The sequence below is a fragment of the Panthera leo genome, chromosome C1, assembly GCF_018350215.1.
Source record: "Panthera leo isolate Ple1 chromosome C1, P.leo_Ple1_pat1.1, whole genome shotgun sequence".
NCBI classification, from domain to species: Eukaryota; Metazoa; Chordata; class Mammalia; order Carnivora; family Felidae; genus Panthera; species Panthera leo.
The window spans coordinates 139,150,875-139,176,225 of record NC_056686.1 but is presented as its reverse complement, the minus strand read 5'-3'; the positions used below and the strand labels follow the sequence as shown (position 1 = coordinate 139,176,225).

Genomic DNA, 25,351 nt, shown 5'->3' with positions numbered 1-25,351 from the left:
TAAAATGTCCAAGATCAAAAGGTCAAAGTTTTATAAAATGGCAATCTACATGTCACAAAACTTTTGCCTAAGAGTTAGTACTGTCACAAATGTGAAATACATTTTCCCAGTCCCACACCATACCTCATTTCCCAAGTCCGTGCCAGTTCATATCGCTCAATTCATGCTTCGTGTGGCTTTAGAAATTCTTTCCCAGTGAAGAGAAAACCACCCACCTCCTTCCCTCTTCTTATGAAATACATATTTCACAGTGACTGACACAACAGAATGTAGATTGTATGGAAAATAACACCTATAACTTCTGACTGCTAACTTCACTCAGAAATGGATGTAGGAAGAGTTTAGACACAGATGGGGAAAAAAAGTGTTCAGTACCATTCTTTTCTTTTTCAGAAAATGAGTCATGGACGGGAATTGAAAGTTTATTCTAGAATCTATTTATTCGGGAGCCTAGACAAAACAGACTTTTGAGAGTTCATTCTCTCAGACCCTCCTATTTATAATTAATCCTCTTTTCTAACAACAAACCTACCTCTTCTTTCCTGCCCCCACTACTTCAGTTCTCATTGGATATTTTGACACCAAAGTATTTTTCAGTTTCTTGCTCACGAGGGGCAAATTAGTACAAGGTCTGGGACACTTGGCCACCATTCCAGATTCTTATGTAATGGACTAAAAAATTCATGCAATGGATTCTAATGATTGGATTTATGTCTTGGATTCTAGTTTTAAAATTACACTGGAGACACCACCAAGAATCAACTTATACTGCATAGGGCTTTCATGTTAGAACTCAAAGGCCAGGTATTAACGTCTGGGTCTTCTGGTCACCATTGCCACTTCCAACTCTACTCTCTAGTAGCTCCCAAAGTGGCTGTGTATCAGAATCACTCAAGGATTTTGTTAAAAATAGATTTTCTGACTCAACTCCAACATAAAGAATCTGAATTTTTTTTTCTTTTTTTTGCAAGCTGCCTAAGTGAATCTTATACAGTCACCAAGGACCCATTTACTGAAGACATTTGGGAAGCACTTCTCTGGTCTAGTGGTTCTTGAACTTGTATGTGCTTCAGAGAGACCTAAAGGACTCATTAAAATACAGATTGAACCCTCAGAGTTTTCAGTAGGTCTGGGATGAAGTCTGAGAATGTGCATTTCTAACACGTTTCCAGATGATGTTGATGCAGATCTGGGGCCATGCTTTGAGAACCACAGCTCTAACCTAGGTTATTTGTACACATGTTTATTATTCATTAGCTCTTATATTACATGGCCAAGCAAGGCCTGGGCTTCAGAGGAAGGAATTATCCTCTCAGATCAAGGGTAACACTTGGCTGAGCATCATAATCACCTAGGAGCTTTTATTTTCTTTAACGCTCAGTTATTGGAATTAGGCTTCTGCTTCACCCCAGATCTACTGAATCGACATCTCCAGGATGCTCTGGGAATTTGTATTGTTTTGAAGTAAACCAGAAGTTTCTGATTACAAGGATTTGAAAACACTGCCTTGGATGAGCCAGATTTGTGACTTTATGAATAATTTATCTGAATCATTTATCTGAAATTCAATTTTAATGGGGTATCCTATATATATTTTTTTGTACATCTGGCACCCCTAGCGACTGAGCTGTATATCTGTGAAGAGTTTGTTTCCTCTGTGTGTTCCCCCTTTTGCTTAACACAGCCCTACTTTAAATGCTCAAGAGGGTGGTGGTGAGGAGTAAAATCCATGCAAACAGGATATGCAGGGTGAAGAAGAGAAAATGATTTCCTCAGGAAACACACACACACACACACACACACTTCATTAATCGAGACAGCAGAAACAAAATCAGGAAGGAAAAAAATACTGTCTGCTAAGGGCTTTTTAGCAGACGATTCGTCAATTATACAGTCAAAAGAAACCCTGGGGAATAAAAAGACACCAAAGATGCTATTAAAATGTTCCAAGTGAAGCCATATATAATTAATTTCAAACAAGCATAAGCTATGAAAACTCAAATACTTCAAGGTGCTGAGTGAAAGGAAGGATAAATCTGCACCAGGCTTCAAAACCAATGCTTCCAGGTGAGTCTAAGATTAAGCCAGAGACAGGGAGATAATGATGTCTGCTCCCTCCCTGTTTTATTGGAAACTCAAGAGAGCCTTAAGACGAGATGCTCCCAGTGCATCAAGGACGAGAAGACAGACACATATAGGCCAGCACCTGACATCAGCACATAACAACTAAAAACTGAATCAAATCAGTGGAGTAAAATCAAAACAGAGAAGAAAAATTCACTGACGCAGAAGACAAAGAATATAAAGGATGCAATTTGGCAAACCACTGCACAGGCTGAGTAACCACCATATAAGAACCATGGTCCCTGCAAAGCAAGCAGGTTTCTCCCTATTCTGTTTTACCAATCCATAGGTTAGGCATCAGCAAAGTTTTACTGTAAAAGGCAAGAGAACAAATCTTTTAGACTTTGTAGGCCATATACTGTCTGTTGCATCTACTCCTCCTTGCTGTTTGTAGCATGAAAGCAGCCATAGACAATACATAAATGAAGACATGTCTGTGTTCCAAATAAAACTTTATTCACAAAAATAGGTGGCTGCTGTGGAACTGAATGTTTGTGTCCCTTCAAAATTTATATGTTGAAGCTTCAATTCCCAATTTGATAGTATTTGGATATGAGGACTCTGGGAGTTAATTAGGTCATGAAAGTGGAGCCCTCATGAATGGGAATAGTGCCATATAAGGGAATGAAGAGACCAGTCTCTCTCTGCATTCTGCCCTGTATGAATACAAATGGTGGTCTGCAAACCAGAAAGAATGCCCTCCTCAGACACCCGATCTGCTGGCACCTTGATCTTGGACTTCTCAGCCCCCAGAACTGTAAGGATTAAAATTTTTTTAAGCCACAAAACTAATAGTGTATTTGTTACAGAAATCCAACAGACTAAAAGTGGTAGGACGTATTTGGCTGATGAACCATAGTTTGCAGACTCCCACCATAGGTGAGCCCACATGGTAAGGATAGTGTCATTAATGGACTGACTTGATGGAGTACTCAGTCTCCCGATGGTAGATGCTCAATTAACAAACAAACAAAAATACTCCATTATCACCATACATACAAGGGCAGAGTGTTTAGAGCTCACCCCAACTGCAAAGGCAGGAAATCAGGATTCTGAAAACAGAAGTTGCTGAGACTATTATAAAAGGGAAAGAGGAGACAAAGGGACCAAACATTTTAGCATGTTTTTAGAAAGGTTCTCTTGGTGGCCCTGACATTCAGAGAAAAGCTGACTGTATGGGGGAGGGGCCCTCTGGCCAGTTTCTTTGAAGTGAAGCTGCTACCCCTGAGGGTACAACATGTGATAGGGCTTCATCCTCCTCCATCAGGAAGGTTTCCTGACCTTTTCAATTGACTAATTACCGTTTAGCATCGTAAGAAGTATCCTTCCTGAAAAATAAAAAGCTAAGTCACTTTGGCAGAGAATTTCATAATTCAAGCTGGAATAGATCACCCATGGTGCATGGAAACTTAACTTCAGTGACCTCCTTTACAACACTGGTAAATGTTTTATCCGAGGTCGCCAGGTCAGTCAAGAAACACACAAGCATGCATTCTATACCGTATAATTTAAAAGCTTTATTTCCCCCCACAATAGTAAATGGGTTTCATATTAGTTCAACTGAAGTTTTCTTCCTATAGTTAGCTGCCTTTCTCACTGACTGTGTCATTGGTGGGAAAATTGCTTTCTCATGATGGAAGAGTTGATTTCATAGGGACACTCTGAGCTAATCACAGAAATGAGAGAGTCTGACCCAGCAGCTTCTGAAGGAGTCTTGAGGTCAAGCAGTCCATTCAGCTAAAGGCCCGGTCAGCAGGACCAAAACAGGCTGCTGCAACCTCTCTGTTGCAGATACTGGCAGGATCCTCCCTGCAGAAGAGACAAGATGCAGCCCCTCTGACCAGGAAGCCTGGAAGCCAGACAATCCCCTCACTTCCTGCCACATCCCCTTCCTCCATCCTGTGGCCCGACATAGGAGTGCTTTAGCTCAGCGAACAACTGGCTTCTGCTTTGTGGTCGTCCAAGGTGCACTCTTCACCAAGTGCAAGACTGGTCTTCACTCAAACGTTCAGCGTTCACACAATTTTTGGCTTGTGCTTTGGAGGGCGGTTTCTGTCTCTCTTAGGAACAGTGGCTTCATGTTAGCAGAGGCACGGAGACCCAGGCCAGCACTGGTAGGTAGAGCGTGGGGGCACTGCTGCCGGATGTTCTCTGAGCATGCATCACGGCGAAGACTGCATTAGTGTGGTTGGTGGGTAACTCTACATTACAGATCATTCCTTCACAGCAAGACCTACACTCCTGTTACAGAAGCAAGGGGAGAGGGGAAAGAGTAAGTAATGGGAAGGAGTGGAAGGGCAAAACAAAGAACAAAAGAATGCTTCCACAGTGCTGAGGACAGACAGAATTAGTTACCCAACTCATCCAGTCTATGAGACACTCAGGCCCTTGAGTACCTTTCCCCCACTAACCCGAAAGTAAGGACTATCTTGAGAGTCTTTTCATTTTAACAGTGATTTATCTGTAGCAAGCCAAGCATAAGCAAAGGAAAAAAGAGGAGGAGAAACTGAATAAGATTGCTTGATTGAGTCAACAAATCTTCTAAGGTTTGTAAGGAAAAACACTGACATGAAAATGAAAGCTAGGAACCTTTTGGGCTGGCCATTGATTTTCTTTCTCAGTACTACTTGTTAAGGGATAATAATGACTTTGTATTGTCTATACTAACAACTGATTTCTATCATTACAACAGCAAGGGCTTGCTAATTATGGCTGCTGAGGAGTGGAAAAGGCTTGCTCCCTCACAGCACAAGGTGTTTTCAGAGGAAGCAATCTTCTGTCATAATACCTGGTACAAGGCTTCAACCTGATAAACTTAGCCATCCATAGAGGCTTCCAGGATGGCTAAGAAAAGGGCAGCAACTCTACAAGTCTTTATCAGCTGCTTTCAACCCTGGCAGCAAGAACATCAGAATCTCCTTGGAGAACTTTAAAAAAGAAAAGAGAGATGCCTGGGTGGCTCTATTGGTGGCTCAGCTCATGATCTCCCTGTTCGTGAGTTCAAGCCCCACATCAGGCTCTGTGCTGATGTCTCAGAGCCTGGAGCCTGCTTTGGATTGTGTATCCCTCTCTCTCTCTGCCCCTCCTCTACTCGCACTCTATGTCTCTCTCTCTCTCTCTCTCTCTCTCTCAAAAATAAAAATTTTTAAAAAGAAAAAGGAAAGAAAAAAGAGCCTAATGCCCAAGACCCCACCTGAAGTTCAGTTTCAGCTGATCTGGGATGTTCCCTGACCACCACCAATATAGCTGTGAAAACTCCCCAGGTGACTCTCCAACGTTGCCAGAGCTAAAAGCTACTGATATCAGAAGCACTTTCTGTACACAGTAACTAAATCAAATTCTAAAATCTCATAAAATTAACATACTTTTCAAGTAATTTTTTGTCAAACATTTCACAATTCCAGGCATTTAAAAGAGTGAAATTGCTCATTTTAGAATGATAAAAAATTAAGGAGATCAACTGATCTGAAATATATCTATACTTCATCATATTAAACTAAGATCAATTCTTTCAGACTTTCATGTCCCCATCTAAGCAGAGGTAGGGGTTAAGACCAGGTTTCCTTAGTAAAAGACATCCCCATTTCCCTCTTTCCACAACCCAGCTACCCTGTGCATTGTTCTCGGTGATATCTGGCCATAAACAAAATACATGAGCTGGGTTCTGTAGCGTTCATCACTCTCTCATGGATGGTTGGCTCTTGGGCTTCCAGAACAGACTTCAAACAAATCAAGTTCGAGGTCTAGGATGGAGCTCTGTGGTCCAGGAATTATCATTTGTTTTTAGTGACATTTTTTGTTGAAGGACAGGAAGTCTTCAATTTCTCTTTGGTCTCCACTACATCACTGTAAGGGAGTCTTTCCTTAAAGACTACATGTATACAACAGGTTACTTTATCCTTCCTGCCTTTCCATTATGTATAACTAATGACCAATAGGAAAAACCTTAGGACAGTAACCTTACACATACACACACACTCCTTACTGTATGTTCAGAATCTCGGCTGTGGTGGCAGCCAACAAAATGACATTCACTTCTGGAGGCACATTTTTTGGTAATGGATGTACTTCTTCCGTGGCTGGTGAAGTGGTGAACTGTCAGACAGTACTGTGTATCTAGGCAGGGGGAGAAAAGGCAACGTCATGTTTCACGCTGCAAAAGAGAAACTCAACAATCACTTCAGGAAAGACTAAAACTCAGGATGATCCTTAGGTTTCTAGGCAAGAAGTTTAATGGCAGGAGTGGATGCCTCTCCTTTGGTGCCAGCTAAAGCTGAGAAAAAAGTTGAACAAGCTTTTCATCAGCACCTTAGGTCTGCTCATTTCATATGAGAGTGCCAGCATCTCTGTCTCTGTCTCTCTCCCTATGAAGCACGTGTTCTAGAACTCCAAAATAAAATGAGAGTTGTAAACGTAAAATGCAGTGGGTTAGAACACATCTTGGTGTATTATTCAGCATTTGTTTCTCGTATACTAACAGACGTGGTAGAATAGAATGAAAACAGGTGCTTCAAAGTATACATCAAGACCACCTTCCTGACCCATCCACTTCTTACTCATGCTCTAATCCTCCCTGCATGTTTGACTTTTCCGGAGTATTCCCATTTTCCTACTCTCTCTGCCCCTCCCTGCACAGAGCTCATGTCTACAGTTTTTCCTATAGCTTTAAGTACTCACATTTTACTACTTTTAAAGAAAGTGATTTCATTCAATATGCTAGGACCCGCCACTTCAGTTTTGCATCTCTCTCCAGTTATCTCAGACCAATGCAATGCTCCTTAGTTTATTGAGAAGGGACTACAGCAGGAATGTCATAAAATGGGGGGAAACCTGACTAATGTGGAGAGCACTTGGTTTTAGAGAATTCTGTCATATGTGAGCACTATTAGGTCCTTAAAGCTCATTTTCTTTTGAATAAAAGATGACAACAAGTGTCCGACATTTTGATAGGGTTGTGGTAAGCTTCAAATAATATCAACACGCCATCAGCGAGGCACTCTAACAGGTATTCACTCAGTCAATCCTTACAATAAGCCTTAAGGCAAGTCATATTAATATCATTTTACAGATAGAAAAGCCAAGGCATGGTTTCTTGCCCACAGTTACATTAGACAGAGGTGGTGGAAGATAGGATTCTAACCTAGGCAGTTTTCTGGGGTTTGTACTCTTAGCCAGAACACTATTCCTCCTCTCAGCATACCTAGTGTTAAACTAGATGATGCTTTGCTGTGCTCTAGGAGAGTAGCTGACTTCTGCCTTTAGAAGGACAGGGAACCACTGAATGTTTGGGAAACGCATTTCAACCTATACTTCACATAAAGAAGAATCGGAAACTGGTAGCTGCATGTGTTCGTATAAAATGCCACACATGCTAAAGCACCCTAGAAAGTCAGAATAGAAGCCAGGGTAAAATAAAATAAGAAATGTCATTCTTGTCATATCCTGTTACACAGAGAACCTCTCTTAACAACACTGACAGACCACAGAAGTAAAGCTCTAAGGTGAAAAGGAAACCTGAGCTGACAAAGAACAATAGCTGTGGGCCAGTCTGCCCCCGAGAAATGGTTGACTATCACGCCCCTAAATGATGACTAACTGAAAAGCAAGAAATTATACCCTCAGGTAGAATTCCAGATGGTTAGTATCTTTGGGGCTTGACTGGAGCACAGTCAAAAATGTACTGTCATGCACACTGGAATGTAGGGTCGTTCCGTGGCAGTCTCGTTAAGAGTCAAGTTTTCAAGTTGGACTTGGAAGAGCCAACTTCCTTCACCCTTCCCATCTCTGACGTTTCCTTGCTGATGGAAAGCTGCAGCTCCCTTCTTCTGCTCACGTGTTTCAACAGAGATGAAACTCTGCAACCCGGAAATATCCATGCACGTTCCCATTCAAGACGGCTTTGATTCATGAATGACAAATCAGAGCACTGTGCTGTTCCTAGTAGGAACAGTGTTTGGATACAATTCAAAATAATATAGTCCATGAAGACGAAGTACAAGGAGTTGGACATCAGTGCCGTAATTTGCTACTGTTACAATCCTTACCACCCAGTTTTCAGGGGCATTTAAAGCAAATAGCTAAGAATGGTACCCACCCTCTGAAGTAAATTAGTAAAGAGAGGCATCAGCCAACCTTAAAAACTTTGCAATTACTAAGATAAATTTCTGTGCAAAATGTAGAAACAAATCTTCAAATGCACAAGATACATAAATGTACTCAAACACACACACACAATTTAAGGTCACTCTACAGAAATGTAAAAGAACCTCAAGACAAAGTTAAAATAATTAATTACTCTTGAAAAGAAATCATGAAAAATACTGTCCAGAGGCACGTGGGTGGCTCAGTTAAGTGACCCACTCATGGTATCGGTGCAGGTCATGATCTCGTGGTTGTGAGATCGATCGCCACATCTGGCTCCATGCTGAATGTGGAGCCTGCTTGGGATTCTCTCTCTCTCTTCCTCTCCCCTTCTCACTCATGCTTGCTCGCTCTCCCTCTCTCTCCAAATAAATACACATTAAAAAAAAAAGAAAAATACTTTCCAAGTAGATGTCACAACCATTTGTGCTAATTTACAGCCTAAGAGTCTCAGGCCCCATAGAGGTCTGCAGTGTGTACTAATCATTGGTACCATACACTGGCTTTATCTGGAAGAGGTAAGGCTATTTTACTGCTTTATAGAATATGGTACAAAGATTTCCAAAAGAGTCAAGGTAATAGTACACCCAAACTGGTAATCTTTAGCTCTAGAAGAGTTTGTTGGTTGGTCAGTTTGCTTTTCTTGGCCTTTTAGGTCTGAAAACCTAAAAAATAGTACTTCCTAAAAATCTGAATAGCCTCATCTTATAGCTCTGAGTAGAGCTTTCCAATTCCAAATCATCCCTCAGCACATCCTGTCTGCTTTACCTCCAAGTTTATATATGTTAAATCATTCGACTTCTTGTCCCTCTATCCCTACCACCATAGTCCCGGTTGTCATCTTCTCCTGCCTAAAGACAATAAAAGACCCCACTTGGTTTCCCTTCTACTTTTGTCCCCAACCACTAGGGATGTATCCGGGAGCTAAGCAAACTAAAAAGTTCTCAAATGTTTGTCAAATGAATGAATGAGTTATCAAGGCACCAATGTATCTCAAGAGTATAAAAACCCTTCTTTGCTTTAGCCAGTAAGTGTGACTTTTCTAGAGGTATCAAGCATTTCTGAAATTCTTAGAATGCCTAAGACAACACTGTGGACTATTTGTTCTGCTTGATAAATACTATTTAAGAAATCCTCCCTGGAGGCACACACAGCACACACAAACTGAGGTTATACCATCAGTTTCCAAGTACTCTCAGAGTAGTCTGATACCTGCACAGTCTACTAAAAGAAATCTGATTTTGATATAACATCATCAGCGTGTTGATATATGCTAATCCCATTATATAAGGCAGGTCAGCTCACGGCCAGTTAAGAGAGACCTAAATGAGGTATAATCACCAGAGAGTGTTCCAAACTCAGTGCACTTACTTTGTGGGCACCATTTGTCTTCTGCCCATCGATTGCAGTTATAATTATCCCTTGCATTTTCACAGGTAAAACACTTGAAGCTATTTGGAAATGGCGTAGCTTTAAAGAAAAATGCACAGTGAAACAAAGGTTAAAAAAGACAAAAATTTTAAACATCAAAGATGGCACAAATTAGCAACTTTTATTAGATCAAACAAAATTTACAAACCATCATCCTTAGAGTTTTCGTTGCCAAGGAGCTGGAGTTAACTGCCAGACTTCGGGGCATATTTATTCTCTTTTCTTTAAATATTTTGTCTATGCTTATCTACTATAGAGTAATGAAAATGGTTCCACAAGCCACTTTGAAACACCCATGGTATTGTTTCATTACAATTTATAACTTGGGAAGAAGTGGGGGTTGAGAACACAGGAAAGGGTGGTGGCGGGATTGGAACCAATGATTTGGTTTAGTGTGGCCCCTGAAAAGAACTGGAGTCAGATTAACCTGAGCTTGAATTCTGTTCTTCCTACTGAGTAGCTTTACCATTTTTAACTTCCAGGAAATAATAATATTTAGAGAAATGCTAACAGTGAAGATCCCCATGACTTGCAGAGGAATCATGAAGATTAAACAGGAGGCTGCAATAAAAAATATCTAGCATAGTCCCTGGCACATCAAATCCTGCTGGTTTCTGTCTACACGCACTTCCATTATAGCCATCTTCAACCTCAATCAAGTAATCTCACTTGATATACGTCAATTATCACAACATTAGACCTCAATCAGGAATGTAACATTTAATGTAAGGATGATAGCAATTCTCAGGCTCTTATGCTCATGCTGGTGTTACAGAAAGCAGGAATTATGACTGCTGGCAGTCTGGATTGAAAGCAACTAGAATGTCCTTTTGGTCTTTAGGTTTTTGTGGTTTTTTTCCCCCAACCTTGTATCTTGTTATTTTAATGGGCAAGAAGTCAAAAGTGTAATAAATTTGACATTTCTTTATAAGCCATGGCATAAAGCCTTATGTAAAACTTCCAATTCTTCCATTTTTGGAGAAAATGGATAAAGATTAAGAAAAATGTCCGACCATCCTAGTAAACTGATCACGTTAGTCAAATAATATTTCTATTTTTTTAATGATTTTTTTAATCATAAAATTTTATTAGGCTTAAAGTTTCAAAATTTGTCTATAATTTAGATTTTATGAAAATCTAAATGTGTTTGTGCCATGTCATTAAGTTATTAGTATACAATCATTACCAGTTTAGAAACATATAATAAATGATAGTTCAAGGTGTGTGTGGTATATATGTGATATATGTGTGTATGCACACACACACGCAGTGTCACAAATAATAAAGAAAGCACAAAGGGAAGAAGAGTAATATACAGGCTTCATTTAGAAGTGGTATAAAGACAGTGGGTCCCAAACCCGGCTGTGCATGAATAGTATCAGGAGAGCTTTTTTAAAAAGAAGAGGGTTTGGGGGAGGGAAAGAAAAGAAAATAATTTACATCCCACCCTTCTGACTACTGAACCTCTGCAGAGGGGACCAAGGAATATGTAGTTTTAAAGGCTTTTATCATGATTTTGATACTCTTCCAGGTGTGGGAACTACAGCCATTCATCTTTATACCAATTGATGTCTATAATCTTTCTCTAATAAAGTATATCAGAGAAGTCTCACTTGTCTGAAGAGAGAAAGCAGATGATATATGTATAAAAGTACAAAAATACACATGTATGCATATAAAATATATTATCCTATAGATAATGTTCACTGATATTTGCTTCTGTGGAAGCAATATTATTATTTATTAGTGGAAAAGTTGAATTTTATACAGCCTTTTCTAGTGGTGACTATGCATATTAATGAAAATCCAAGTATTATTTCCCACCTAATTTCAAATATACAAATCTGTTTCAAAATTGTTAATGGTCATTTGAAAGAATATATCATTTAGGGGTGTCTGGGTGACTCGGTTGTTGAGCATCTGACTCTTGATCTCAGCTCAGGTCTTGATATCAGGGTCATGAGTTCAAACCTCATGTTGGGCTCCACAACCATATATAAATTATATACGGAGAAACTTCCTTCCTACAGCCAATATCCTTATCCATTGAAGAGATCAACAAAGAACACTGTCTGCTAAGCCATTCGTGGTGACAGTGTTCAAGAGATTATTTTACTTTTTCATTTTTAAAAATGTTTATTTATTTTTGAGAGTGAGAGAGCAAGCGAGTGCACGTGAGTAGGGGGAGGGCAGAGAGAGAGAGGGAGACACAGAATCAGAAGCAGACTCCAGGCTCCGAGCTGTCAGCACAGAGCCCGACGCGGGGCTCGAACTCATGAACCGTGAGATCATGACCTGAGCCAAGTCAGATGCTTAAACTGAGCCACCCAGGCACCCCAAACAGAGTATTTTAACCAAGAACCATTTTGAGACTTCAGCAGAAAGCTAAAGCATTTTAAAGAAATGGAGAAAATTTCTGTCATTATGTACTACTCCTCCTCACCAAAGTAGTGAAGACTCTCTGGCTTATTCTAGGTATAAACCAAATATTCCAGAGCAGGCAAAGTTATTATAGGTGGAAAGAGGGACTTCGAATTGTCGCCCTGACCCTACAGTCATGAACCAGGACACAACCACTACTTACGGTCCAGAGGAGGCCTCACGTTGTAGAAGTTGATGTTCTTGGCCAATGCCCAGTTTTCTGACAAGATAAAGATCTGGACAACAGCTACAGCCAGAGCATGACGGAGGGGCAGCATTCTGACCTTGGTTATGGGAAAGTCCAAAACTCACATCTACAATGAAAAGAGAGACTGGTCGCATTTATCTGTATTTTGTTTGTCAGGAGGAGCAGGCTTTGCTTCCATTTGGGAAGCCTGATTGTTCAAATCTATCCAACCATCTACTTGTTCTATAGGGCCCACACCTGTAAGCAAACTGCATTCTTTTTCACAGATGAAAGCTAAGTAATTACTGCCTTCTACTGGTCAGGCCTCTGCACTAGCCAGTTAAGCTCTAGCAGGACACCCAAAGGCCTTTCAGGCTCGGGAAGAACAAGGAACAGCATGGGCGTGGCCGCACCCCATTCCCTCACTGCCTGAGGCTAGCTGGCGTACTTTGTGCTGAATCAGCCAATCACTTAACAAACAGGGTTCAGAGGCGCGTTCACCTGAAGTTACCGAACCACCTACCTGTCAAGTCCATACTCTGAGTAAACACTTGTGTTTGAGAAATTTTGCAACGCTTTCAAAATCTGGAAGAAACCTTAAGAGTCAGAGCACTAGGAAGGGCAGTGCATAAATGTACAACGAGTTTGGGAAATAGAGTCTCTGCTGGGCCCCAGAGCACAAAGACAATGCCATCCCCATCTGTGTCTGTCACACTGGGTGCAACAAGCTGCCGGGAGGTTCTAGAGAACACAGAGTAAGGGTTGTCTGAAATGCTGATGTGATGTTAGTCTTAGCCCACAAATACTGCTTCTGCTTTCAAAGAGGTGAAGTAGGTTTGATACCCAGTGAAACAACAGACGTCCGCAGCGCACCGAGGAAGACAGTACATCTTAAGTCCCACTGGTTCTACCCTCTAGAAGCAGACCTGGTAGTAAGAAAATCTTCAGGAGACATGCTGAGAACATACAGGATCACCACAAACAGGTTCTCTTTGGCAATGGAGAGGTGTGGGAAGCAGAAAAGGATGTAACTTGGAGTCCAAAGACTTTGGTTCAGGTATTGGCTCTGCTATTTATTAGCTGTCTGACCTTGGGCAAGCTCTTTAAGCTCTATTAACCTCAATTTCCTCATCTGCAAAGTGGTTTAATAACACCCATTCTGCCCACACGTTTGGATAATTGTAAGCATCAAATATAGGCTCAGGTAGAATCACATAGGATTGTGAAAGTAACAGCACTTGTAATACAAGTCTGTGAAAATGCTAGAACCTTAGAGTTCAATAATATTGCCTGAACTCATTTTCTTCTTGCTGAATCAGCCGGTCTCTGTGGGTTTAGGAAATTTTTCAAAGAAGAAAAGTTTGATCTCTGCACATATGAGCATAATCCTTCACATGGATATTTTGTTTGAAGCCAGGATAATAACGCACAGAATCTAGGGATTTTACCTCCCCCTCTTGTGTTGTGAGTATATTGGTTTTGTGTGTATAGCTAATAATGCCTACCTACAAAGATGGAACTAGATAGCAGACAAAATATAGCCAACAGCATCCCCATCCCTATAGATGGCTTCTGCCACCAATTGAACATAGTCTCTAAGAAGTACTCAGTGTAAAGGAACCTGGAAGGTTTCAAAAGCCAATAGGGCTAAACCTCCTATACTGCATTTCAGCTCACGGCAGAATGCGACCTACTGATATGTAAATACATATATAAAATTCTGTCCTGGTTCATTTTAGAAACCAAAATTGATCATTCACAGTTATTAGATTTCTAAATCTTATTTTTATGCTCTTTCTGAAGAAATGGACGTTTTTTATAGCTAACTTTATTATTCCTTACAGACGAGTCATTATGCTGGTACAAATTCTCCTTCTCGTATTCCTTTCTCTAAGCTGGACTACTCTATATTCATTGTGAATCTGGAGCCAAGGAATGAAGACCCCTGCTTTACACCAGTGGAGAAACTTTGAGTATGAGAGACTCATTCCTTTTTCACAAATCTCAAATTCATTGTGTTCCAATAGCACCCACATTCAAGTAATATGGAAATAATGCCTAAGATTATACATTTCAGAGTGCTATCGTCTACATTCAGTCCCTTTTCCATCACTAACAAATATGGGACCTCAGACAAATTGCTTCAACTTTCCAAGCCTCGGCTTGCCCATCTGTAGAAGAGGTACAATAACAGTCCCTACCTCAGAGTATAGAAGCACAGACTAAATGACATCATGTGTATGAAGCACTCAGCCGAGTGCTGGGCACATGGGCACGTTCAGGTAGAGTACAGGCTCAAATACCTGCTTCTAAACCTACTCTCTTTGTAGACTGGTGAAAGTTCCTTGACCTCTCTGTACCACAACTTTTGCATCTATAAAATGGAAGTAATGATATTAATACCTACCTCATAGGGTTGTAGGAATTAGTTAATACACATAAAGCACTTATCTAATTAGCTGTGTTCGCCATTTTTCAATCCTCACTAGGTAGCATTCACTGTTAAGAACATATCTCCAAACAGGAATCACAAGTCAGAACCCCTGGTTTTCCTCATGTATTCTCTATGTGAGACAGAAGCTCATTTATTCATTCAAATGTCATTACTGACATGTAGTGCATAGAAAGAAATTGTTATTACTGGACCTCCAACACGGTCTTTGCTCTCATGAAGTGTGCATTTTAGAAGGAGAAGACAGACACTAACTATGGGGAAAATGTAATTTCAGATAGTCATGATTCTGAGATTAGTACAATAGAGAGATGTATGGGTGAATAGGAGGACCTACTTTACATATACAGTGGACCCAGTATGAGAAGAAACCACCCAAGCAAAGAATCAAGGGAAAAGACACTAGGATTTCAAGATAGGAAGAAGTGCACGTGCAGGGGGGGAGGGGGCAGGAACAAAGTCAGAGGTGGTGGGACCAGATCATACAGGCACTTACTTACAGGCCATGGCAAGGATTTGGGATCTAACAAAACCAAGGAACTGTTTGGTTTTAGATTATCTGATTTTGAAAAAATGCTTGGTCTCTGTAGAGCAACAGGTGCCAAATCCCTAGCCTTATTTCTCACTCCCAGAATAAAGGGATGCCAATAACAGACAACATAGAGGAATTTAGGATTCACAAAGGTTTCTCTGAATAAAAGAGTGATTGGATGGCAGACGACTTTAAAACAACCAAATGAACAGCAAACCCAAGGATTAGATTTGTATTTTGTTTTTTCCATTCTTCAAAACAGGACTGTAGGGAAAGTGGCATCATTACCATTGTACAAGTGAGCTTAGGAGACAATGTGTGTAAAGATCCTAGCACACTGCCTTGAACACAGTAACCCCATCAAAACAACAGTGAAAAGTTGCCATATGGACTAGTATATTTTTATTTCCATTTTTAGCTAAAACAGCATAGCCTTATTGTATCAAAATTTGCCAGAACTGCAAAGGTTTTACCTATCAAATGAAACAAACAAACAAAACACTAAATAAAAATGTCTGCTATTTTCCAGAGCCGGCTTTATAATCTATTACCAATACTGCTTTCCCCTAAGTACCTATATCTATCTCTATCTATTCTGCAGTGGATAGGTTTGTGCTAACATGACTGTTTTATCTTTCACAACCAAAAGACATTAGGATAATGAAAAAGCAAATGACTAACTATGGTATCTGAAAGTTGTTTTACATTTAGAATCATTTCACGGAGACTCTGAACTAAAAATTATCTGCTGAGACTTTGCTGAGTAGGCTCTCACTGCAGTCTTTGTTGCAGAACAAGGTTACAGTAGAGCTTGTATTTTGCTCCAGAAGGAAAAAAAAGAAGTCTTTAAGATGAGTCAGACTAAACCATTCTGGAATTTTCTCCAGGACCATCACACAGAGCAGAGTTCTTCAGAGCGGGGAGGGGTGACTTGTAAGCTTGTTAGGGTTATTTGCAAAATATTGTGTCTATATAGATTTTTCCCCCTGGGCTGAGGATCTCAAAAGGAATCTGTTAAGGAATCTGTTAATCTTAACATAACAGTTAAGAACTGCTGCTTGCCGTTTCAGAATATAACTGTCAGGATTTGGCTTCCTGTGACTTAGATGGTTTTATATTTGACACTAAGAAAGTTCCACATATACATTAGGTATCTGGTATACACTCAACTTCAAGGATGGCTCAAATCATTCCTCCCTAGCAGAGCACAATATTTTTATCCATTTTTTTCCCACAGATGGTAGGCCTGGTCAGAAACCCCTCATCTGTGGTGCTGGTCTTCCATTTGGTTTATGATCCTCTCTTTGGCAAGTAGGATATGCTCCAGAATGCCAAAAGAAAGGGGTGCTTTCTGCAAAGGCAGATTCAACAGAGATGGGCAACTCTCAGGTACTCCAGGGAATGGCAGGTAGCCAGATGTGTACATTTGCAAAGCCTACCTGGCCTACTACTGCCCAGAGTAAAGGACCTACACGGCACTTGGTCCAGAAGCTTGACTATTTCCCAGGTCTGAGTAATAATCAGCATCTTATCCTACATGTGGCATTTTCTGTCTCCACGGAAAATATGCAAAGATGATGGGGGTTTCAACAAGCAGCATGTCCTTGACATCATAAACTCTCTTTTGGGGTAGGGAAATGACCTACATTATTTTTTAAACTATTTTTTAATTCCCTAGGTCTAGGCTCAGTGCATGGTAAATATCCAATAAATACTTTTTTTTTTTTAAATAGAACCAACATCTTAGCTATGATCTTAAGGAACTCTTTTCTTAACAAGACAAAGATTGTGGGCAGTAAGGAGTTGATGGAATGTCCAAAGATGAAGAAATGGTCTCAAAAGGAATGGACTCAAAGGGAGATTTGAAAAAGAAGAGACCAAACAATGTGGTAAATACTGGTACTTCCTGCACAGTTGCTAAAAATGAGTCAGCAAGCCAAGGCTAACTCCAACTGCCAATAAAACAAATGAAATGGATAATTTAGAGGAAGCAGCTCTACTAAGTCCAACATGCCCATCAACACTCATATTCACACTTTCCTGAAAGCATCACTTATCCCGCAGTAAGACACTTTAATGACAAACTTTAATAGGCCCGGTTTCCCTTGTAAAAAGAATAGAAGGCCAAATGGAAATTCAAAATGAGTGCTGAAATTTTACTAAGAAGGACAAGAATAGATGAAAACACTCCTCTCAAAAGAAGAAATCTGCCCAAACCAAAAAACTTTATCACCTGCAACAAGGATTGTGTTACTTGCTTCTGGCTATTAGGCCAGGTTGGCCAATGGAGACACTCTGGTTCCTGTTACATTTAAGAACAGTGTTCATGGGATCTATGCCGAGACCCTGTTGTAGTTCCCTTCCTTGCAGGGGGACTGGGGTTTCAATTGCTAACCTACCTGGGCATCGAGAGCCCAGCTCCTACGCTGCAGCTTCTACCTTCTCTAACAGGTGTTCTATTTCTGGTACACAAAAAGTTCTATTGTCCTCCTAAGTTTAAATATGAATTTCCTGGGGCGCCTGGGTGGCTCAGTCGGTTAAGCGTCCGACTTCGGCTCAGGTCATGATCTCACTGTCCGTGGGTTCGAGCCCGCGTCGGGCTCTGTGCTGACAGCTCAGAGCCTGGAGCCTGTTTCAGAATCTGTGTCTCCCTCTCTCTGACCCTCCCCCGTTCATGCTCTGTCTCTCTCTGTCTCAAAAATAAATAAAAACGTTAAAAAAAAAAATTAAAAAAAAAAAAATTAAAAAAAAAATAGGAATTTCCTTAGAGATATTTAATCTAGCTTTTTTAAGTGCCGGAAGCACAATACAAGAGAGAATTTTACCTTATACTCACCCAATCCATTATCTTCCTCTGAAAATACAAAATACCCACGGAGTACCATGGACTTTATTCTTAACAACATTCACTAGGAAAAAGTAGGATCATGATTCAACCACTCATACCAGCTTATCCAAATCTTGAAAATATTAGGATGATAAATCTTGCATTTATACCAGGTATTCTGCTAAGCACTCAGAAAACAATAAATAAGAGACACAATGTCTGTACTCACATACATTACTGGGGCCAAAAACTCAGTTTGAGATGTGTCTGCCAAGGGTTAATACAATCATCTTAGAGAGGAGGAAAAACAATGGGCTTTAGATTCAGAAAGGGCACATAGAATAAAATTCTGGTTCTCCTTTTTGTTTTGTTTTACAGGATCAGCATTTTTTAAAAGTTGTTTAAATTCCAGTTAGGTAACATACAACATAATAGTTTCAGCTGTACAACATAGTGATTCAACACTTCCATACAACACCCAGTGCTCATCACACCATCATCTATTTCACCCATACTTCACCTACCTCCATGCTGGTAACCATCAATTTGTTCTCTATAGTTAAGAGTCTGTTTCTTGGTTTATCTCTTTCCACCCCCACCTTCCCCCCGCTTTGCTCATTTGTTTTGTTTCTTAAATGCCACATATGAGTGAAATTATATGCTGTTTGTCTTTCTCTTATTTCAGTTAGCATAATACTCTCTAGCTCCATCTATGTCATTGCAAATGGCCAGATTTCATTCTTTTTTATGGCTGAATAATATTCCTGTGTGTATGTATATAAAGAAGGAGATATAGAGATATATATGTATACACATATATATATATACACACACACACACACATACACACCCCTCCAATCTTTATCCATTCATCAGTTGATGGACATGGAGGCTGTTGCTGTAATTTGGCTATTGTTGATAATGCTGCTATAAACACCAGTGTGCATGTATCCCTTCAAATCAGTATTTTTGTATCCTTTGGGTAAACACCTAGTAGTGCAATTGCTGGATTGTAGCGGAGCTCCATTTTTAACTTTTTGAGGAAGCTCCATACTATTTTCCGGAGTGGCTGTACCAGTTTGCATGCACACCAACAGTGCAAGAAGGTTCTCCTTTCTCCACATCCTTGCCAATACTTGTTTCTTCTATTGTGGATTTTAGCCATTATAATAGGCGTGAGGTGATACCTCATTGTAGTTTTGACTTGCATTTTCCTAATGCTGAGTGACAGTGAGCATCTTTCCATGTGTCTGTTGGCCATCTGTATAGTCTTCTTTGAAAAAAATGTCTACTCATGTCTTTGGTCCATTTTTAAGCTGGATTATTTGTTTTTGGGTGTTGAGTTTTATAAATTCTTTATAGATTTTGGATACTAACCCTTTATCAGATATGTCATTTGCAAATATCTTCTCCCATTCCACAGGCTGCCTTCTAGTTTTGTTGACTGTTCCCTTCACTGTGCAGAAGTTTTTTATTTTGATGCTTTTTTTTTTTTTTTGAAGTTTGCTTTTGTTTTCCTTGCCTCAGGAGACACATCTAGAAAGAAGGTGCTACAGCTGATGTCAAAGAAGTTGCCTGTGTTCTCATTTAGTATTTTTATGCTTTCAGGTCTCACATTTAGGTCGTTAATCCATTTTGAACTTATTTTTGTGTATAGTGTAAGAACATGGTCCAGTTTTCCCAACACCATTTGCTGAAGAGACTCTTTTTCCCATTGGATATTCTTTCCTGATTTGCCAAAGATTAATTGACCATATAGTTGTGGGCTCATTTCTGGGTTTTCTATTCAGTTCCATTGATCTATGTTTCTATTTTTACACCAGTACCATACCGCTTTGATTATTACAGCTTTGTATTATAACTTAAAGTCTCAACTGTGATGCCTCCAGTTTGCTTTTCTTTTTCAAGGTTGCTTTGGTTATTTGGGGTCTTCTGTGCTTCCACACAAATTTTAGGATTGTCTTTTCTAGCTCTGTGAAAAATGCTGATGGTATTTTGATAGGATTTTGATAGATATTTTGATAGGATTGTATTCAATGTGTACATTGTTTTGGGTAGTAGAGACATTTTAACAATATTTGTTCTTCCAATCCATGAGCATGGAATGTCTTTTCATTTCTTAGTGTCATCTTCAATTTCTTATGAAAATTACAAATTGTTTCTACATTTACTAGCCACATAACCCCATTTGTCAATAAGATAAGTGAGGCTTAGAGCCATGTAGATAAATTTCTTAAGCTGTTGTGGGGATTGGGTATAATTACATAAAGTACCTTTCACTTAGATGGCATTAAAGAAATGTTAAGTGTCTGCTTCCCCTCATGTATCTTCCTTCCCAGTTCTTCAGATATCATTAGCAGGAGAACAGAGATAAGATCAAGAGATATAACTGTCCAGCTCCATTCCATACTAGCTGGACCAAATCTGGTAAATAGTGTTGAGTTCTATGCACTAATTTCTAAACGGGATTCAGGAATTATCTTTCTTGCAACCAAATGAAAAGTTGGAATGAATGACGGACAAGGTTCCTTCCCCTTCTAGGATTTTATGATTTCTATGGAAGGATATTAATGAAGAATTCCAGTTATACCATAAAAAGTCATATGTAATACAGTATTCCCATATTTCAGATCCCTGCTATAATGTTTACAAGGATAACTTTAAAAATCTCATCGTAGGATCAAAACTTCACAGAAATGAATATTTCATTTCTAAGCATAAGGCTGTACATTTTGTAGTGCTAAAGATGGTTTTTTCTACTATATACAACCTGACAAAATAATATCTAAAAACAGTGCTAACATTAAAATATTGTTATTATGGAAATCAACCTTAAAGCTAATCATGAGTTAATACGGGGCAATAAGTGTTCAATGGGTAGAAAATAGTCTAATCAATTTTAAAGGCAACTTTCTAAATGTGATTCAAATGTTAAGAAAAAAAAACTAAAAAAACCCTTCCCAAGTAATAGCTTTTCAGCTGCATTTTTGTCAAAGACACAAGTTTACATCTTTTTTGAGAAGGCTTTGATGACACTAGAGGAGAAGGTTAAGAACTCCACATGAACAAGATTAAAAAGCTTAGATGATTGGGAATTGGAAAATGTACTCCTTTTAAAAAGAATCCAGATGGGTTTGCCATGTTTTATTGAACTATTTAGACAAATGGTAGGAACCTAATAAATATATGCTAACTGATTAAATTTGAGAGTATCCTTCACATAGGTGAAATAATTGTTGCCCAGTTTGTACCCACAAATGATTTTTAGGAGGGTTATGCCAAGTCATTTCGACGTTAAGGTTCTCAAAATACAGAGTAAAAACCCTGAGAGAGGAAAGATCTGAACCACTAAACTTCCATGTATGGTGTTCCTCTGCTGTGCATTACATTTCACTTTGTACCTTTCAGGCGTTAAGGGAGATGCATATGGGACACATATTCTCATTATTTGATAAAAGGAAACTCTTCCTGGTATTTAATTCTCAAACTAATGGGCACTATGTGTTATACAGAGAGCACCAAACAACATATGGATAATGCCTGAAATTTGTTTCAAAGAGCTGCAGAGGCATCCTTCAATTGGCCATTTCTTAAAAAAAAAAAAAAAAAAAAAAAAAAAAAAAAAAAAAAAAGCCAAGGGCATATATTAATTCTATAGAGGTATTTCTGCTATCAGGGAGGCAAATGAGAGAGATTATTTTCTTTTCCATGGAAGCAGGGGGTCTTTAAATTTGAGAGAAAGATACAAGTGGACTGAAGTTCTGCAGGAAAGCTGTGGGCGCACAGGTGTTTGGTACTGTTAACGAGCAATTCCACTGGCAGAACTACATAGACATAAACCAAGCAGCAACAAAGGCTGGGCATGGAAGACATTGTTTTTATGTTCCATATCCTTGCTTGCTTTGCCGAACCCATTTCTTTTAATAACCAATCAAAGCTCTCATAATAGAAATCTAGGCTGGAATGTCCAACAGCTGGCTAAGAATCCATTATTCTACATTTGTTGAGTGGAGGAATGTTTCATGCCGAGCATGCATTCTCTAATATGTGGCATACACAACTCAACTGAGAAAATTTAGCTTTCAGGGTCAGCATACAGGCGATGGCTAGGACTTTTGACTTCATTTAGTCTCAGCTGACATAAAAAAGGGACCATAAAAATAAAGCGTTCATACAGATGTCCTTCTCATTTGAACCTCTCTGTATAAATTCTAACATAAGAGAATGTCTATACCAAAACAGAAATCTTCGGCAATAAATTCATTTGGATATGTGTGCATGCATATATGCACACCCACATACATACATGTACGTATGTGCTTCTACACAAACATAGATCTATTTTATTGAATGACTTGACTGTTTAAGTGCTAATTATGTGCCAGGTTGTAAAAGTGTCCCTAGAACTCTGTATAAAAGACTGTATTGCCAATCATGTCAGCTGTTTCCAGGACCCATATTGTTATCTTTCAGTTGGGAGATCTTCAGGATATAGAATTGTTACTATACATTTGGCTTGTCATCTTTCTTCTGTGCTAGGGCTTAATGTCACTGACCATTGTTTATAGAGCTCCCACTAGCTCAACTTTATTCTCGATTCTACAGCTAAAAATATATCACACAAGTAAAGGACATGTTCGTGGGTTTCATTCTGAAAACAGGAGGGCATTTAAAAAAACAACAATAAACTATGTGCTTTGGCAAAAGACTATCATGCTGACTTTTGCATAGTCACAAAATTCAGGACAGATTATTCAAAGAACTCTCTGGAAGCTGACAAGCTTATAAAAGCAATCCTAATAAAAAATTTCTGCATTCTGCATATATAACAAAGTTACAGCATGTCACTTGCTCTATAAATTGTCACTATTACCGCTTGGAGCAGAAGGAAATGTACATATATAAAGATATATATGTGCATAATTTCATATTCCCAGAGGAAACTGAAAAATTATGTGCATTAAATAGTGTTTTAATTGCAACAAGAAAAACTGCATTTAAGCAGTGGTTCATAATCCCACAAGGATAAAGTCAAGTGTAAATGCTGTCTAGTATAATGGGGGAAGAATGGCCTTTGTAGGCACGCAGGCCTGGGTGCAAGTTCTGATTCTGTCACTTGTTTGATCTACTCTAACAAACCCCTCTATTTCTCTGAGACTGTTTCCCTCTCAGTAAAATAGAGATATTAAATATCTGTTTTGCAGAAAGTCATGAAAATTGAAGGAAAAGAAATAAGTCCCTACCCATTGCTGTTTTTGTCAAATTATTAAATCAGTTGGAAAGCTAAAAGTAGAAATTTAAGGTTGGTTCTTCTATGGATGACACACTGGAAAATATTAAGATCATGCAACACCTACTCAACACTGAAATTCAATACACGTTTTACAGCTATCAAATTCTATGATTGTCTGAGCATATATGAGAGAAGTTTGTAAAATTCCCCTGAAGAACAATTTTAGGAAAACTACCCTAGAACACACGTGGCACAATGGGCCTAAGTTGAGCATTTCATTTGTCTGTTTTCTGATAAATCTGTATTCTTTGTGCTTACATAAGATGCAATGGTTCTTACAAAGTCTGCTTTAAAAAGCAACAAGTTCTGTGCTCTCACATGCATCCTTACCCATACTGACAACTCCTCTTTAAAGGCCTAGTTCCAATATTTCTCATTCATTTAACCTTACCGTGTCTGTTCCAGACCATGGGTTAGACTCTACTCTGAAAAAAGCTTGGGTTTGTCTGGGCACATAAGACCATATCCTTTCTTGCTTAGCACTGGGTTGGGCACAACAAGTTTTAGTCCTTACTTGTAAATAAGCTAAAAGTTTCTAAAGGTCTCACACAACTGTAGGCATTACCAATAAAAATAAATTGAAAAAAGAAAAAAAAGCGGTGTCTGGGTGGCTCAGTGGGTTAAGCGTCCGACTTCAGTTCAGGTCATGATCTCACGGTTCGTGAGTCTGAGCTGCACGTTGGGTTCTGTGCTGACAGCTCAGCCTGGAGCAGGTTTCAGATTCTGTGTCTCTCTCTCTGCACCGCACCCCCCCCCCCACTAGTGCTCTCTCAGAAATAAACATTAAAAACTTTTAAAAAAGTTTTCATTTTCTCTACCAATAGAACTTCCATTTCAATTGTTTGTGTAGATTTTAGGTTAACCATGTGGAGATTGTAAGAACTCTATTTTCAGCAACTGAAGGTCTACCCAACTACAACCTAGTCTATTTACATGTTGTTCAACACACACTATGTCAGGCTTTAAAAATGCTATGACCATCTTCCCAAGCTATCCTCACAGGATGGAAGGGAAGTGAACCCTGCCGGGTTTCACCTTTTGCCCCTTGAGACCCAACCTCCATCCCTCTCCATGCTGCTCTGTGCCTTGGGAAGCCAAGTTATGAAGACCACTCACAGTTTTTTTTTTTTCCCCATGGGCTTCTAATTTGGTTTGGCTAATGGCAGAAACTGGGAGGTTGGAGAATGGGAAGAGACTGAGACTGGGGTACCTGTTCCCTGACTCACTCCCTGCCTGGTTATTATCACATCCCTCAGTTCCTGTCAGGTGGCCAACTCTAGAGCTACCTTCTCCTGGGTTCTGACAGCCATTCTCTCTCCTTGTCCTATAAGCCTACATAACAGAAATAACTCTTCTCTGTTGCTAACTCTGGCGTCTGGTACTATCTCCTGCTGGTTTTCCCAAAGCTAGCCATACCATTATAAATAACCTCCTATCAATTCACCAGACTGAATATACCCTTGAATGTGCCATCTGCCTGCCTGGTGTCTGACTGAGCCTTGAATCTAGTCTTAAAATACCAAGAGTCACTTTGGACCAAAGTATCATGGCTTATTGTTATAGCAGACTTATAGTAGGAACAGCTGTAGTGAATAAACAGTACTGCTTTACTAGGAGAACATAAGAGCGAATATTACTGTTGGCTTATAGTAAAGCAACAATTGAATTTATGCTATAAACCAATCGAGGTAAGAACAAAGGCTTTCGAAAGAAAATGGGAATATTAAATAGATAAATCTAGCTGAAGAATATGTTACAATCTCATGCAAATATCACAAACCCATCAAAATCCAGCTTTTTCTGCTCCTACCATCACTGAAGAATATCATTAAACAAACAGAGGGATAGGGGCACTTGTGTGGCTCAGTCCGTTAAGCGTCCTCCTCTTGAGTTCAGCCCAGGTCATGTTCTCATGGTTTGCGGGCTCAAGCCTGGAGCTGTTA

At 39.5% G+C, this 25,351-nt stretch overlaps 1 protein-coding gene across 7 annotated transcripts in view; it reads right to left on the bottom strand.

The window, feature by feature from the left end:
• Nucleotides 1–3,626: 3,626 nt before the first annotated feature.
• Nucleotides 3,627–25,351, bottom strand: part of LYPD6B (LY6/PLAUR domain containing 6B) — a 174,655-nt gene continuing 152,930 nt past the window's right edge. For all 7 annotated transcript variants that reach the window (XM_042952457.1, XM_042952460.1, XM_042952459.1 and 4 more), the window contains 4 exons: nucleotides 12,281–12,431; nucleotides 9,637–9,735; nucleotides 6,110–6,240; nucleotides 3,627–4,365 (listed from right to left, as the gene is read on the bottom strand). In XM_042952457.1, coding sequence (XP_042808391.1) covers nucleotides 4,201–4,365; nucleotides 6,110–6,240; nucleotides 9,637–9,735; nucleotides 12,281–12,395 — 510 coding nt within the window. In that variant the 5' untranslated portion in view covers nucleotides 12,396–12,431 and the 3' untranslated portion in view covers nucleotides 3,627–4,200. The remainder of the gene's footprint in view (nucleotides 4,366–6,109; nucleotides 6,241–9,636; nucleotides 9,736–12,280; nucleotides 12,432–25,351) is intronic.